General features: G+C 45.4%; 1 protein-coding gene across 19 annotated transcripts in view; it reads left to right on the forward strand.

The window, feature by feature from the left end:
- Positions 1-1,032: 1,032 nt before the first annotated feature.
- Positions 1,033-16,804, forward strand: part of CAMK2D (calcium/calmodulin dependent protein kinase II delta) — a 120,694-nt gene continuing 104,922 nt past the window's right edge. For 9 of the 19 annotated variants that reach the window (XM_026797884.2, XM_074542090.1, XM_074542094.1 and 6 more), the window contains exons 1-2: positions 1,493-1,749; positions 2,414-2,508. In XM_026797884.2, the coding sequence (XP_026653685.1) occupies positions 1,685-1,749; positions 2,414-2,508 (160 nt within the window). In that variant the 5' untranslated portion in view covers positions 1,493-1,684. Of the gene's footprint in view, positions 1,232-1,490; positions 1,750-2,413; positions 2,509-16,804 lie in introns of those variants that run through there. The other 10 variants (XM_074542082.1, XM_074542091.1, XM_074542095.1 and 7 more) reach the window with 4 other exon arrangements.

Consider the following 16,804-nt stretch of genomic DNA (forward strand, 5'->3'; position numbering starts at 1 on the left):
GTCACGAATTCAGTGTGTTTGTACAAGGCACAGCTGCCTCACCTCACCTGGAGGAAAACTGCCTAACTGTGTAGGCTCTGGCATTCCTGTAGTACATTCCTGTTCCTTTTGGGAAGGGTTGGCAGTTTTAACTCTTCATACGAGACCACAGCTCAGGATGCTGATTCTGGAAACTCCAGAGGTTTGATGTAAAGCCCTTTGTGGGTGTGTTTTGTGCACGTGTCTTCTCACTTAAAATGAGAGATGCAAATGGAGATGCTCCAGGCTGCCTTTTGTAGTGGAGCTCTGCGTGTAGCCTGGCTGCCGCTTGTGCTCTGTGCAGGTGTGCACGGAGCTCTTTGCTCGGCTCAGCACCACGCGGTTGATCAGAAAGGAGCAAAGGCAATTCAGGTTTATCAGAAAGGACCAAATGCCCTTCGGTGGCCCGGCGACCTCATTCCGTGTTCAAGTGCTCCCGGCCCCAAGGCTGCCAGAGCTCAAGGAGCATTTGGACAAGGCTCTCAGCCACAGGTGGGATTCGGGGGGGTCCTGTGCAGGGCCAGGAGTTGGACTTGGATAATCCTTGTGGGTCCCGTCCAGCTCCAGATACTCGGTGCTTCTGTGGAAGAGGCCGAGCCAGCTCAGCTGTTTGCTGTGAGCCCTCACGCGTGTCCCAGCCCTGCCCGGGGCCGGTCCCTGTCGCGCAGGGCGCTGCCTGTGCGCGGTCCCTCCCGCGGGTCCCCTTCCCGGGCGGGCGGTGGCGGTCGCGACCCGGCGCACGCGCGATGCGCCTGTGCCACCCCCCCCCCCTTCCCACCGCACGCGGCCGGGGCGGCCGTGACGTCACGAGGTGCCCGGCGTGTGTGTGTCCCCCCCCCGCCCTACCCGCGCGCGGCCGGAGCATCTGTGACGTCACGAGGTGCCCGGTGCTCCGCGTCCCTTCCCGCTCCCCTCCCTCCCTCCCCACGCGCGGCGGGGGCCCCTGGGGGCCCCTGCGACGTCACGGCCCCTTGTCCGCGAGCGCACCCGCACGCGCTTCCCGCCGCGCGCCCTCCCTCGCGCTCGGGCGAGGCGTGACGTCACAGGCGGCCACGGAGGAGAGGGGCGGGGGTGGGAGGGGGGGGCGCGCGCAGGTGCATCCGCTTCCCTCGGGGCGCCTCCCGCCGCCGTCCCGGGGCAGCGCCCGGGGAAAGGTCGGTGTTCGCTCCCGGGAGGACAGGGCGCAGGTTCTTCCCGTACTCCGCCCGCCCGTGTGAGGCTCCCATGGGTGTCGCGCCTTCCCCGACGGCAGGGAGTCGCGGGCCGGGGTCGCTAGGGGGAGGCACGGCGCCGGCGGACGGGCTAAGGCGCTGAGGCGGAGGGGAGCGGGAGGGGAGGGAAGGGAGCGCCGCGCCCCCCGCCCCGGTCTTGCTTTCCCTTTTGCCACTAGCTTTCCCTGGCGGGCGTGAGGAAGCAAGGAGGATACGTATTTATTTATTTATTTAAATATTTGTTTGTTTCCTTCCCTAAAGGGTGAGGGGAGGGGAGAGGGAAGACCGGAGGAGGGCGCGGAGGCAACGCCGTCACCAGAGGAGGCGGTGGCGGGGAAGAGGAGGAGAAGAAGCCGGCGCGGAGCCTCGCCTCACCTCGCCTCGCCTCACAGCCCCTCCGCCGTCCCCGCCTCGCCGTCCACGGCCGCCGGAGTCACCGGCGGCCGCCCGTCCTCATGATGGCCTCGACCCCCTGCACACGCTTCACCGACGAGTACCAGCTCTTCGAGGAGCTCGGAAAGTAAGGACAGAACGGGGGGTGAAGGCACCGGGGGCTGCGGGGGTCGGTGCGTGATCCCTGGGGGGAGCCGCGCCCCGGGCCCCCTCGCCGCTGCCGAGAGCCCCGCGGGAGCGCCCGGGCTCCAGCCATACGACCGCGGGGCGGCGACGGGCTCTGGGCGGGTGGCAGGGAGCTGCCCTCAACCCCCCGTGCCGCTATTTATTGTTATTTATTATTCATTGCTATTTTTTAGCTCTTAGGTTGTCGCGGCGTGGGGGTCTCGGTGTGTGAGGGGTGTCGGAGCGCGGCGGGCGCCCCCCAGCGGCGGGGCGGGAGGCGCAGCCCTGAGCGCCATGTTGGGTGTCGCCCCCCCCGGTGTCACCGCTGAGGGGGACACGGCCACCGCCACCCTGTGTCCCCCCGCGGTGCGCCGGCACGGCCACAGTGAAAACCCGCCCGCCCTCCGCCCCAGCTAGCGGGATTGGTCACACGGCTTCTACCCCGCGGAGTTCACTGTTCAGCTGAATAAAATCAATGCTGACCGTCCCTGACAGAAAACCAGAAAATCCCTTTTTTTTTTTTTTTTTTTTCTGCCGACATCACACCCCTCCGTGCTGCCCGTTAGCTGGTAATGGCAGTGGAGTGTTTCAGTTGGACTGACACTTTGCCCGGTTTTGGTTTCCAGAGGGGCGTTCTCCGTCGTGAGGAGGTGTATGAAAATCACCACAGGACAAGAGTACGCTGCCAAAATTATCAACACCAAAAAGCTTTCAGCTAGGGGTGGGTATATTTTAATCTGGTGTTTGTGGTGCCTCCTCCCTGTTTCTTGTGTCCATGTGCTAAGCATTAGGAAATGATAAAAATAGCTGAGTGTCTTAACAGATTTTTAAATACAATTTTAATTATTATTTCCTGGGTTTTAATTTTTTCCCTTGATGTCTGATTTTTTTCTGTGTTAAATGTTTAATGGATTGACTGCACGGGAGTCAGAGGTTGCTGTAAATCAAGAAAAGATGTTCAAAAACTAAAATCTAACATAATGCAGTCTCTTCAGTTTTTAATATAAATAGTTTGAGTCAGAAGCATTTTGCAAGCTTTTTATTTTTTTTTCTGGGAGGATGGTCAATAATAAGTTTCCATTACAGATTTTATTTTAAACATTTACAGCTTCACTGACTTCTGTGTTCCCATTGCATTTAAACATGAACATTAGGGCCTATCCGCCTATGAGTGAATGAGGAAAAATGTATTTTTACCTCAGATTAAACTTTTTTGTGAGAAGAAAATTACAATGAGGGACTAAAAAACGTGGGTTTTGAGCTGACTGTTGTGGAGAAAGTGCCCGTGATGAAGTGGTGAGGAGTGTTACTGTTCCCAGGCTGCTGCACAGCTTGTTTCTGCCTTGCCTCTGATGTGCGTTTCCAGCAGCTTGTCAGCAGCAGCGGCCGCGTTGTTATGATACATTGTAGGTAAATATACACTCGGTGTGGGCTGTTGTTGTGGAAAGGGAGTCTTAGCGGTGCCGTGTCAATTGCTCGTTAATTCCCAGCTGGAGTGCCCGGGTCCGGAGTCGCGGTTAGGGATCCCGTATCTTTTTCTGTGTTTCTATGGGAATTTGTGAGGAACACAGCAGTGAATAAGTAAACAGTGTCAGAGCCTAAAGGTGCTTGTGGCTGCTCTGCTTCTGGCCCACAGGAATCACTGCAGGTAAAGGGCAGCCTCAAGTCAGTGCGTTTAACATAGCATAACTTAGGACCACATGGCAAGTTCTGATAACATGCTGCTCTCTGATAAAGATCTTTCAGTGGTTGTTACTTGAGGTCGGTGAAAGTTGTGTGAAAATTTACTTTTCTCTGAATTTAACTCTTTTCGCTCTTACTGCGAGATTACTTTTCCCTTATATTTGAAAGGTTACTTTAATTGAATTTTTTTTTTGTACAGTTACAGACTTGAAGGTACGTTAAGCAATTTATAATACTTGAGATAAATATTTTCACAAGTTTGCTTTAAACAGATTTTTTTATTATTATTTAGCACAAAAATGTGATCTGTTGAATGTTGATGCTTAAAATGAAACACCACACTTGGTGTGATTTCATAGATCTGAGGAATTTTCAGTGTGAGAAGCCGTAACAAGGTCATCATCAGGTTACTGGTAACAGGTGGGGAATATGTGCCAGTAACCAGGTTACCAATATGCCATGGGTTGTGTGTGTGATGGGGCAAATCCTGCAGTGCTAGGCTAAACGAGGAAAGACTGTGTGTGTAATTCCTCAGCATTTGCATTGCACTCTATTTCAAGCTGTAATTTTTGTACTTTGTTCATGCAGGAGCAGGTTGGTCCTTGATGTGCTCTGTTAAGGAGTGGAGGCACATTTGGGAGAATTTAGCTGAGAAAATGGATTGAGGCAAATTTGATACAGATTTTTCTGTGGGTTCAGCCCATAAGGGAAAGGGTTACACTTCAGAGCTGGGCTGTGGGGTATCTTTGGGAAGCAGAACATGCATGGTGCCTGTCTGTGAATGCAGGGAATGCCTTTCCATCTCTGCTTTCAGACATCCTGAAAAGAATTGCAGTTTTTTACTCGCTTGGCTGGTTTTTGTGGAGGTTGTTTTGGGTTTTAGCACTTGGAAATCTACTGAGTAGTTTCTGAAGAGCAAGCTTCTTGGAGAAATCTTTAGAATCTTCCGAGGCAATTTTATAATTGTAGAAAGGTGCACTTGGATGGCACTTGTAGTGCAAAAAAACTAAACCTGAAAAAGCCTCAAACTGTGATTCTGTCTCCTGGCTGCTGTTGGGGATGGAGTTTGATAATAAAGTGCTGCTTTTAGGATCTAAGTTTGGTTCTACTCCATCTGAACTGCTGCATGAGGAGGCAGCAGTTCACTTCTGTGTGTCACACCTACTGGAACAGCCATTCCAGTGCAAATCATTGAGGCAGCTTCATCTGTGAGCAGAGTTAAGGAGAAATGTGTCCTCTTGGCTTGGAAATGTGTTCCTTGTCTAAGGTTTGCTTCCCTTCAAATCTTTTAAACAAAATGTTGTATTTGGGCCTTTTTGCTTCCCACGCTGGACAAGAGCAGTTTCAGTGTAAGCTATGGAGGAGCCAAGACTTTCAAGACTAAATGAAACTTCCTTAAAGTAGTTTTGAAGTTAGAATTTATTTAAGTGGCTTCAGCCCAATCAGAGCAGTAATATTGTTCCCTTCTTCATCTCGGCCATAAATGTTATTGGAGATTTTTCCAGATTCTTACTTTAGCAGTCTCTCTAAATCTGATCTGGTCACGGGCTAATGCCAGTAAAGGTGTGTTCCCATCAGTTTCCTTGTGTAGTTACAGGGACATTTCAGGCAAATTGCCTTGGTGCAAAGGCATGGGCTGTGGCTGGAATTCGGAGGGGAAAAGGAAGCTGTGCCCCCTGTTCTAGCAGAGGGAGCCATGGTGCTTTCAGGTTGATGGCCAGTTCCTTACAGAATTCTGATTCCATGTTTTGCTGATTTTAGTACTAGAAGTAATAAACATTTGCAGTTTGAATCTATTTCAGTATAGCAAAAATCCTTTTAGTTGTTATAATTACATATATTCTCTTTTTTAAGGTGCTCTTCAGAGTTTTGATCTTGCTGTTTTCTAAATCTAAACTGCTTGAATATGCACAGCTGGTTTTGTGTCAATAGGTTATGTTCTTGCACAAGATGATTATGCTGCTGATTGGAAAAAGGGAAAGCATAGAAAGGTGTGTTACCCTGAGGAGCACAGCTTGTGGTAGCTGGGAGTGGGGCTGGAGCCTCTTCCCCACTGGGCTGCAGCTGTGCCAGGCAGGGCTGAGGGTGAGGAGCCATGGAGTGCCCGGGGCACTGAGCAATCCCCCAGGGGAGCAGAGGGCACACAGGGGCTGGGCATCCACAGGAGGGCATAAAGGCTGGGCTGGGGAACGAGAGGGGCAGATCCCTGCAGCCTTCACCTTGCAGCAGGTGATGGGATGTTGCTGTGCATGGGCAGCCCTGGAGCCTTCTGATGAGGTTGGAGTTACTCTCTATGGGGTGAAGCCTTCTGATACTGTCTGGTGATGCTCTATGTGTTGTGGCCCTCTCAACTGTGGCATTATTCTTCTGAAATTAACTTCAGTGATGAACAAGCACACAGCAAACCAAGAATAAAGTGGAGAATGTGTGTTGGCTGGTTCTGGGCTCTCTATGGTTTCATTTGATGAAGTCTTTGGGATTTCCTTACTCTTCAGTAAGGGCTTGGGCTTGTCTGGGTTGTTTTTCATGTGTAGAAGGTCATGCAGATAAAAGTGAACTTCTGTGAAATGACTTTACTTTTCCCCTTTCTCTTCCAAATACAAAAAAATGAGCAGATTGTCTCTTTTGTTTTGCCATTATCTGTACATCTTTTTCCTTCTCTTTTGAGAGTCATCTAGCTTTGATCCAAATTGATTTCACATAAACAGACTCATTTTCTTAGTAGGTTTAGCCCTCATTTTCCCTCTTCCAAAAAAAATAGGTAAGAGCTTGCTTTTCTGCTCCTACTTGAAAAGGTCTGGATAGATTGGTAGATTTTTACTGGGTGTATGCATTGCCAGTAACTCCTGCTGACGGTTCCCAGTGCCTGGGCTGCAGTGTGGTGGTGTCTGTGGCAGGAGGAGGAGGAGGGGGATGTCCCAGTCCCTGCTCTGTTCCGGGGAGCCGGTGTCAGAGCTGGGCACGCCTCTGCCAGCCCTTGGGCTGCTGCAGCAGGACTGCCAGCGTGTGGTTTATGAGCATACGTGCTACGAGGGGTAATGTGAGAGTCAGCTGGAGCTTAGTGCTGCTCCCTGAAAGGTCTCCTGAGCTTTCAGGGAGGGCCATTCCTTTACCTTCGAGCCTTGTTGCTGGATATTTCTCTTCCTCCTTAGCAGGAAATTTCCCGAATGTTTTTCAGTGTTTCTGCTGTTCTTTCCTGGAGCTGGTGCCTGCAGGTGCCCGGCGCAGCCGGAGGGGCTGGAGCGGCGCTGCCCTGCCCAGCTCCGGTGCGTGTGGGGCCGCAAGCCCCGCCCGGGGAGCGGCGTTGGCACCGGGCTGTGCAACAGCGCTGCAGCCTCTAAAGCTCTCCAAGCAGGGCACCTCGTGATCCCCAAAGTGATTTGTACTCTAAATGTACATTAGGGGCATGAATGAAATGGGAAGTGTACGTAAGGTAGTGTTGTTCAGCCCAGCTTTTTGTGACACAGGGATAAACGTTTTTGATGTGTCACTAGGCTAACATTTCCTTTAGCCAGGTAGCTTGTGTCAGTCCCTGCCAGATGTTGCACAGGAAGGCAAGCTCTAATAAGGCTTCCAGTGCTCCATAGGAGGAGAAAATAATTCTTCCTAATCTAGCTCAAGATGGTAATCTCTGAAGCACACATTTACCTGTGCCAGTTTATTACAACACATGTATTTTTAAAGCTAAATTCTGTTCTTACGCACACGTGACGTGGCTCCCACACAGACAGGACTGTCCTTCAGGGCATTTAGTTGTCAGTGAGGCAGATTCTGTCTTTGTGAGGACAAGATTTAAGCTTGGGATTTTAGTGGTTTTCTTCCCTGTCTTGCTGTAGTCTTGTTTCTCTGGTTAATTACTTGTCATTAAGAGTGCTTTAAAACTGTTTTTTTTTCTAGTATGTGAGAAGGCTCACCTGCTAACATGTAGTTGTTTTTAACGTTTGTGGTCAATGTTTGTGTTCAGTTTAGTCATGGCTTTCTTTTCAGTTTGACATCAGTTGTAACACAGCACACTCATTTGAATGTTTATCTGCAAGTATTTGTTTAATTGCAAATTACTGTAATTTAGCAGGCTACTGGTTCTGTTGAAATTGACTCCATTCAGACAGCTCAGGCTAACAGGGAGAGAAGAACATTATCAAAAAAACCTCTCAAAATGGATTTTTGGTTAGGTGGTCTGTTTTGTGAAGGTTTGGAGCTTTTAATTCTGTTTTGGTGTTAGCATTTACTCTGTTTTGGTCTTAGTGAAGACGTGAAGAGCTTTCAAAAAGCCCTGAGAATAAGGACTTTGAAGCTGTGATGTGTGTTGGTTGGCAGTAATTGATTCTTACAGTTAAACTAGATTTGAAATTAAATGTCCTGGCAGCTCATAGTTAAATTATTCATAACAAATGCTGTGTTGATTTCAATAATGTGGCTTCTGGAGTTTTTGCTAGAGTCATTTAGTCTCTCCATTGTGACCAGGATTTCTCTTAGAGAGGCATGGAGAGTAAGAAGGTGTTTGCATCATCTGTCAGCTCAGTTTCAGCAAGCTCCTTAGGGGAAGAGAGGGGAATGCGCATGAAAGGGGATTATTGGCGACTTCTTTGGCTGCTGCTCCCCAGCCATTTTCTGTCAGAAGTTGCACATTATGGCACTGATTCATGCTCTTGTACTGTGTGCTCTCTTCTGCAAAGTGGAGACTTCACTGCATGCTTGAGCAGCTCCACTTGGGGAATTGCTGCTGTTGGGAGAGAAGGGAGAACTGAAGATGCAGGGGAGAACACAAAGAGAATACCTGTGTGAGCCTCCACATCCTGATACTGAAACAGGATGTGCTGTTCCTCCTGGGCTGAGACAGAATGTTTTGCTGTGTTCACATGGTACTTCTGAATGAAACGTTTGGGTCAAATACAAAAATAAGGAAACTAACACAGTGGTCAGTACTTTGCATTTATTGTAGATTGGTTCTGTTTGTTTGCACATTATACCACACATAGAAAACATTGTTTTGGGGGAAACCACAGGCCAGCTCAGGTGTTTGTGGCTTGGATCCAACCTCATTGACTGCCAAGTAGAAATACACTTGTTCCTGGAAGGACTGGGAATCAGGCACAGACCAACCCCCCAGAAATCCAATTTCAAGCCCTCACTAAACAGTGAAATTGAAATGTGAAAGTCCTGCCATATGTAGGCATGTATTGATCCAAATGCTGAACAGTAATGCACCTTCTCAGGTTGTGACTGTGGTATGTGAAGCCATCTCTGCTATGTTTATTCACACTTCTATTGAGTTCACTGTCTGATTTGAGGTTTGAATCTATTTTTTTTTTCAAGGAATTGAGGAATGTCTGATCTGAAAGTCTGGAATAAAATTCAGTGAAATATTTTGATTTGCAAATGTCTTTGCTGCCAAAATAGTGCTTTTTGTGTGTCTGTCCTTCATTTGACCTCCTGAGAAATGTAGGCCAGGGTGTTTGATGTGTCCAGCTTCCTCCTTCATGCACAAATATTGCACATTTGTCAAATGCTTTGTGAGGATACTGTGGGGGTTTGGGAGATGATGAGGGAAACATAACTACCTCTGTGCTTGGAAAAAGGTTACTAGAGAACAAAACCCTGACTTAACGGTGGCAATTCCTCTATTGAATTCCTTCTTAAAAATAATTGTGCTTTGAAATTGAAGAATCGTCTGCTCTGTTGTGGAGAGGCACAGGAGTCCAATCTGTCTGTTTATTCCTTGGATGGATTGAGCTTGTGTACATCCTGCAGTGCATGTCTGTGCCAGCTCCTCATCCCTTTAATCCTTGTATTAAAGAAATGTCCTGTGTGTGGTATCAGGGAGGGTGGGCAGTTTGTGTGACGTGGGCTTGGTGTCTTCTTCCAGGCACACGGTTGTGCTGTTACCCAGTGTTGTTTTCTAGATGGTTGTAGCTTGTTCTGAAATTCATTGCAGTTGTTTGGATCAGAGAACTCGGCTTTGCAGCCCTGGTAATTTCTGTGGCATCTGATCAGAAGCTGCCAGGTGTGTTCTGCTGTACTGAGGGATTACCAATTCCTCTTGAATCTCGCCTTTTAGGTGCCACTGACAAAAGCAGGAGCTGTCAGAAAAGCCTGGGAGTGGCGACTTTTGCAAATTTGCATGGGTGTCTTATCCCTGATGGAGCTTCTTTAGTGGGAACTGACAAATGTAAATGGTACTACAGCATATATTTGTTTTTTCCAATTAGGTTTTTCAGTCTAGAAAACGATAGATAATGTGCTGAGCAAACTGTTACAGAGATGTTTGTACAGTTATTGGTTTAAATGGGTTGTATTTGGTAGAAAGGAACTTTGCCTACCTGGTAGTTGGAGGGAGCTTCTGTTACATGAGTTCCTGACCTTTTGTCAATACTTTCTAAGTATTTCACAGCAAAATTTGAGAGTTAATGCAGGCTTAATAAAATAAAAAAAAAAAAAAAGCCTACCCAAACCTCTTAAAAGTATCAAAGTAGGTTTTAATAATCAGAAATGTGATGCTGTGGATATTTGCTGGTTGAGGTGAAGCATTTTATCTTGTGTTAAGAGGCTTTTAAATTTTTTTTTACCAGTAACAAAGAATTTATCACTGCTAAATGTATGAAGTTAAAATCCTGGTGATGCTTTCCAAGAGAGCTGTCTGGCATCCATAAAACCAGAATTAATTTGGGTTTGGCAGTCACTTTCAACGTGAATGTAGAGTGTGCTTGTATATGTTCACAGCTGGTTGTGGGCTTTGTCTTGCTCAGTTCCTTGGCTGTAACTGAGTCCTTTTGGGGACAGTCCTTCCCATTGTCCTACACGTGCTCTAGGGAGTTGGTTTTTTACTGTGCAGCAGTTTTGACTCTGCCATTTGCTGCCCTCAGATATCAGCCTTGAAGCTGATATTTGTGAGCAGCAATTTACTGCCTGTGTTTTCAGAACTTTGTTCCTGATTTAATTGTGGTTGGGAAGTGCTTACTTGTAAGTTTTCCGCAATGTGGATGCAAGTGTTGCAGCAACAGTCACGTTGCATATTCATGTAGCTGCACAAACAGATGGGGTTCCTACATAAAATCCATATTTGACAATCTGATGGGATTTGCCAAGGCTTAGCTTTCATTTCAGTTATAACCTCTTGGAGAGATAGGTTCATGATTTAGTGAGTCAAGAGAGGCCTTCAGGTTATTTGTATTGCACAGCAGTTCCCAACCTACTGCTTAGGAGTGATTTAGGTTTGGGAGACTTCTTGTAGGAATGGCTTTAATGGGCTACTGCTCATTAGAATGAGTACTTGTCAAATTCAGAGATTTCTCTGGAAGCCTTGTTGGTTTGGGTGGTGTCAGTCCATGTGCTGCAGCCAGTGCAGCTGTGGGAGCAGTTATGGCACGGGCTAACGAGGCCGGGCTGCTGCTGCTGTGGCGCTGCCTCTCAGGGACCGTGTGTGCTCCGGGTGCTGCTGAACTCCTGCCACCAAAACACACCTGGAGACCTGCTTTTCACCTTGCTTCCAGAGAAAGATGTCACTGACATTGTGTCTCCAAGATGCAAGTGAGGATCAGTGCAGAAACCTTCAAAAACTATGTTTTTCCCATTATTTATTAAATGCTGTAGTTACAAAATTGACAAGCTTGTCTTGGTGCTCTTTATACTGAGTCTGCTACTTCTAAAATAAATCCCCCTTGGGTGTAAGGTAGCTTCCTACTCCTTGCATTGCACAGCATGGACAGCTAGGAGTTTGGGATTAGGATTGTACTAAGAAATGCTCATGGCACTAAATGCCTTGCTGGTCATGGCATAAAACCCCTCCATTTTCAGGAGTTTTTAGTATCGCTGCTGCAACTGGGGGATGGGAAAAACCAGATTTTCTGTCACTTTTTCATATCTTTTCATGGTACTTTGATGATTTTCATCATTGATGCTCAGTAAACTTATGCAGGTTGAAAACCTTTTGAGGTTCCCCCTCTTTCAGTCAGAGCCTCCTGCTGGTCTGTTAACGTGGGGGAAGTGTGAGGTTTATAGGGAGGTGTGTACTGGTGCTGGATGGAAGAACTCCCAAAGCCCAGTGACATCTCTTTGATACCTGTAGCACTCCATGGTCTTCCATGGCCATTGCATTTTTGGGGAGAAGGAAGAGGAAAAAGAGGCCCTGGTTCAGTGCTGTGTGTGTGCATGTGCTCACGTGAGATGCAGGAGATTTGGCAGAGCCCGTGTGTGCCCAGCCAGCTTGTTTGCTATGGGAAACTGATTAATGCTAAATGATCTATTAACTTAGAGTCACTTAACTTGTAATGAGGGCAGGAATTGGTGGTTTTGATTATTTATTTGTGTTAAACACGATTTGTCTCTCTAAATGAAGTAATAAATTGCTTTCATTGCCATGTTAATCAAAACATGTAATGAGATGAATTTTCCCAGAGCAGGAGTTGCTTATGTGTGGTCCATCCCCTCTGCTTGGAGCTGTGTTTGGTGTTACAGATGTTTTGGGGACCGGATGGGTGGCACAGCTCATGGTGGGACACTCAGTGTCTCAGAGATGCTTTGAGGAAACCCAAAAGAAGAGGACAAGGACTTGCAAATTATGTTTACTTCAAACCTTTAATAGGTGCAGATTTTTTTAAATTTCAAAGTAATGGAATTTAATACATTTTTCAAAATAGTTGTCGTTTGGTCCTAGTGTGTTCTTGTAGCTGTGTAAATTTCACAGCTGTTACATCCCAACCTTTAGACTCCTGAAAGTGCAAAATATTTGGAAAAAAAATGGATGTTTTTGTCCTTTTAATAGTATTGATTCACCTCCATCACCTTGAAAGAGGGTTGATTGCCCTGTTGCAAACTGTCTTCTTGCTTAGGTGTGTCAGGGATAAGGATTGTGCCTTACCAGAGCTCAGAGGAAAGTCAAGTTCAGAGTCGTGTTTTGGCTGTCAGTGGTCTCCTCTTTGTTACACGAAACAGGAAAACCAGGTCTGGTGAAACTGAACCTTTCCACTTCCAAAAACCTTTACCTGCTGTCAGACTTCTGCAGGGTAAGAGAACATCTGAGCGTTTAGCACCTGGAGCTGACCTTCAGTGAAAATTGGGAAATGAAATTCAAGTGTATTTGAGGCAAATTTGAGTCCTTCAACAGAATAAATAATGTGATTCAGTAATCAAGAAAATTAACTGGGGAAGTGAATGTGTTGGTTATTTTTGCTTTATTGAATACAGAATGTAGTGTTGCCCTCTTCAAAGACTTTTCTGATTTACAGCCCAGATTTAGTCATGGACAGTGTTTGTTGTCTGTGCCTGGGCTGTCCTTCAGAGAAGGCTTCATCTTTCATCAGTATCCATTTATCAAGGACAATCTTATTCAGATTATTTTATGTAACAGCCATCTTCCCTTAGCTTCCTCCTGTATGATAGACTGGCCATTGTTATGGCCGTTCTTCTTATGCATCCTACAAGCTAATTTACATATTTATATGAGGATGTTTGGAGTGGGGAATGGGAATTGGAATTGACCAGAAAAAAGCCACTAGGAGAGGTTGTCTGAATATTTTTAGTATCACTGGTGTCTTTATGGGAGGGTCTTGCCTGGTGATTTCCAGTGTTTATTTACAGATTGATTTGGCTGGTAATGAAGGAACTCATTTAGTAATTTCACTTCAGCTTTGCCATTCATCACTAGGTGTCCTGTCACCTCTTTTACCAATTTCAAAGCTAGTGTGGTAATCTCCATTTTTACTCATTCCCAGTTGCCTCATTTTCTTTGTTTTTCCTAAACACTGGAGCCTGGCCGGAGGCTTTGATCCCTGTCTGGAGCAATTCCTTGGAGTGCTGTTCCAGAGGACTTGCTGTACCCAGGCAGGAGCTGATAGGCAAAGATGGAGGTAGCTGCAGGGTGTGGGGAGTTTCTCAGATGATGCATTTTGAGACCCAAATCCAGTCCCATTTCTTTCCATCACAGGGATGTTGTGCAGTCCTTGACACAGGAGCTTTCTGTGGCCTGCTGTTTCTGTCGCCTCTGTGCAGGGTCGAGTGGAAAGTGCTGTGAAAATAGCTCCATGAAACAAAGCTAAATTAGGAGGAGTTTCTGTTGAATGTTGACTTGTCCCTGCAACCACAGATGCTCATCTAGTCAACAAAATGGCTAAAGAAACAGAAAATTGTACAAGTGCACTAGGAGCAGCCTAGTTTGTTGGTTAAAGTTCTATTGATTTACACACTAAATAAACTGAAACACTTTCAAAATGTTACTAATTGTTGTTGACTGGTTCAGTCAATAAGATAGTGTGGAAAAAAGCTTAACCAGCTCAATGGAGTTTTTGAGGGGTTTCCCCAATTGCTTTGCATGGCCTTTTTAAAAATTTTATTTGTAAATTGTACAGGTCCTTTTTCTTCATGTTTCTCAGACTGCAGCTGATAGGCAGCTCGTGTTCCATAGAGCTGTGATGGTGGACAGCAGAAACTTCCTGAGCAGGGAAAATGCAGAGCTCCCAGTGCCCTGAGCTGTGCTTTGTGTTTGTGGGTTTGTGAGGGAGCTGGGGCAGGGACCAGGGGCTGTGTAAGAGCCCCCAGATGCTGCCTGGCCCACGTTTAAAGTCTTGAACGTGGGGAATGTGCTCTGGGCTTTTTTCAACAAAAAAATTCATTCTGATGATATCAAGTCTCTGCAATCTGACCTTGAAAATGAGGTGATTTTACATAAACCAGCAGTGCTTGGGTATTGAGCAATAGCATAAATGTGACAAGTAACACGCTGAGCTGCCAACAGGTATGAGTACTCATGAGATCAGCATCTGGGTTTGCATCTGTCTCTATGCAGAGAATAGACATTTTCATTTGAAATTACATAAAGTAGGTTTTGAATTAAAATATTTTATTAATAGTAAGCAGAAAAGTTCCACATAAAGGCGTATGCTTTGCCTGTTTGGCATTAACTTTTTTTTCAAGATTGAGAAGTGTTTTGATAAATATAGAAGATAGATATTTAAATTAAAGGAATAATAAGTTCCTTGCTCTTGTAAATATTTTGGTTGATTGACTGATTTAATTTTTTAAAGGGCAAGCTTGTCCCTTGATGTTGATTTTACTGAATCTTAATAATGAAAAACTGATGCTACAGCAGAACAACAACAAAAAAACTCCCATTATTTTTATTGAAGTGTTTTGGTTAAATTTGTCCCTGCACTGTCTGACTTGGGTCATCCTCAGGGAAGAAGGAAAGATCTCCACAAGGAGAGCAGTTTTCCCTTGTGGGACATGTTACAAAAGTTACTTTTACAGAATGGGGGGGTAAAAAGCTAACAGCTTGTTTGCAGTATTGAAACCCAAAGTGGAGGTGTGAAACACATCTGTGCTAACTCAGAATTAGCACTGCCTCGGTCGGTCAATAACAGAACTCTGCAGTCGTACCCAGTTAACACTTACACTGTCAGACTTAAACAGCAAACAGCACTGGACCCAGGTGGACATTCCTGACATCTCTTTAATGTTCATCAGACCACGCAGGTTCTAGGTAAGAATTGAGATTATGGGAATGAGAACAGAACCATATACCTAATGCTGCAATGGCATTCCTCTCGAATCTTAGTAACGTGACAAATCTCAATACCTTGAGTTCACCTGCCTGCATCTGCATTTCATAGCACAGAGTTAATGAATCATCTCAAAAGTGATTGGAAAAGCACTTTTTAAATTTCCTCTAAATTATGTTCTGTAAATTCAGTGTCAGAATGACATATACAGCACTTACCTGAATTACCTGTAGTGGCTCCAAAATAAGAGGTCAAAACTCATAATTGTCTTACTGAGCAGAGATTATCAGCTCCTTTGGCAATGTTACTGCTAATATTAGCCAGAATTTTTTAATGATACTGTGATAGCTAGCTATATCAAATTATCACTGTGAGTTTTGGGTACTCAGAGGCTAAATCTGCTTCTGGTCTTGCATGCTCAGATGCACAGAAGGCAGGAGTTTGCATATGATATTTATGTTTTTGAAGGATTTCCCTGCCCTTCTATGTTCTTTAAAAATGGATTTATTGTTTGCCCAGAAAAAAGGGTGTGAAGGAGCCATCCAAGAGCTGTGCAGGTAGACCTGGTCTGAGAGCCTCTGTAGAGGATGTTTAAGCTCATGTGCTTTATTTTGAAACACTGAGTGGGCAATAATTTCCTTCCACTGCTGTAACCTGATCATGTTTAGTCTGGTGCCTGTATCCTCAGCAGCTTCAGGTGATATAATAGAGGGTATGGATGATGTCCATGTCTGTGCCATTCATGTACCCTTCTCATGTGCACTTTCTCACCAATATTGCTGAGCTCCTGCTTTGAGAACTGTTATTCTCTGTCTGATGCTTGAGAAGGTTTATAAAATAGACATGAGTGGCGTGTGTAGCTTTGTTGGGTTTGTTTTGGTGGATTTTGTCTGTTTCTCTTTTGCAATTGCTACATCCTGTCTCTGAGATGGGGTCTCCCTGATCTCATTACAAGGTAATCTATTTTAAACTCTGTCTCTTTCATGTTGTCCCCTTTGCTTGTTTTTCTTTTCTGTGTTATGCAAATACTCAGTGTAAAAAAAGTTCTTGTAGTTAGTTAAAAAGTTAGAAAATCCTCTTTTAAAATGCACACTGTTTTGAATTGAATGTGTTTAGGTTTTGGATGTATTCAATTGTGGCATATATTTTAACCAAAGTATTTTAAGCAATTTTTCAAGGTCACTCATTTTCATGCTAACATTTACCCACTCCTACCAGAAATCCATTCTGCTTCAGTTTTAGCTCAGCTTCCTGCATTTCAGTTATAACCTATCTATGATAATGTAAAAATAGTATGTGGGACATCAGCTGGGGTCTCTTGATGTAACAGAGGCTCCTTGTCTGAGCATGGACTCCCTGCCTGGTAGAGAAAAGGAGAAAAAGAAGCATTGGCACGGCACAGAGAGTTTCATGGGTACCAAGAGAGGAGAATTCATGATTATTTTAAAGGATGACAAACTGGAAGGTCAAAAAACCTGATTATCTTATGGGGAAAGTGTGATGGCTTTTTAACCTGGTTTTTGTTGGTAGTTTTGTTTTATCAAGAAATGAAACTATTATCCTGCAATCCTATTATCCTGTCCCTCTAGCGTAAGAGCTGAAGGAAAAGGGTTTGCTGCTAAGAGATTATTCAGTAGTAAATTATGAGGTGTAGCTTGGTCCTGCGTCGAGACACCAAGCAGAGTAAGACTTTGCAGTACAGTGAACTTCTAACTGCCTATTTACAAGGATACATTTACCTTATGAGTGTGGGAAGATTCTCCATATTTTCATAGGACTTTTTATGAAACAGCTCAATAAAATGCTCTGCCACTGCTGCAGCCTGCTTCTCATTAAACACAT

This window comes from Zonotrichia albicollis, chromosome 5, assembly GCF_047830755.1.
Source record: "Zonotrichia albicollis isolate bZonAlb1 chromosome 5, bZonAlb1.hap1, whole genome shotgun sequence".
Classification (NCBI taxonomy): domain Eukaryota; kingdom Metazoa; phylum Chordata; class Aves; order Passeriformes; family Passerellidae; genus Zonotrichia; species Zonotrichia albicollis.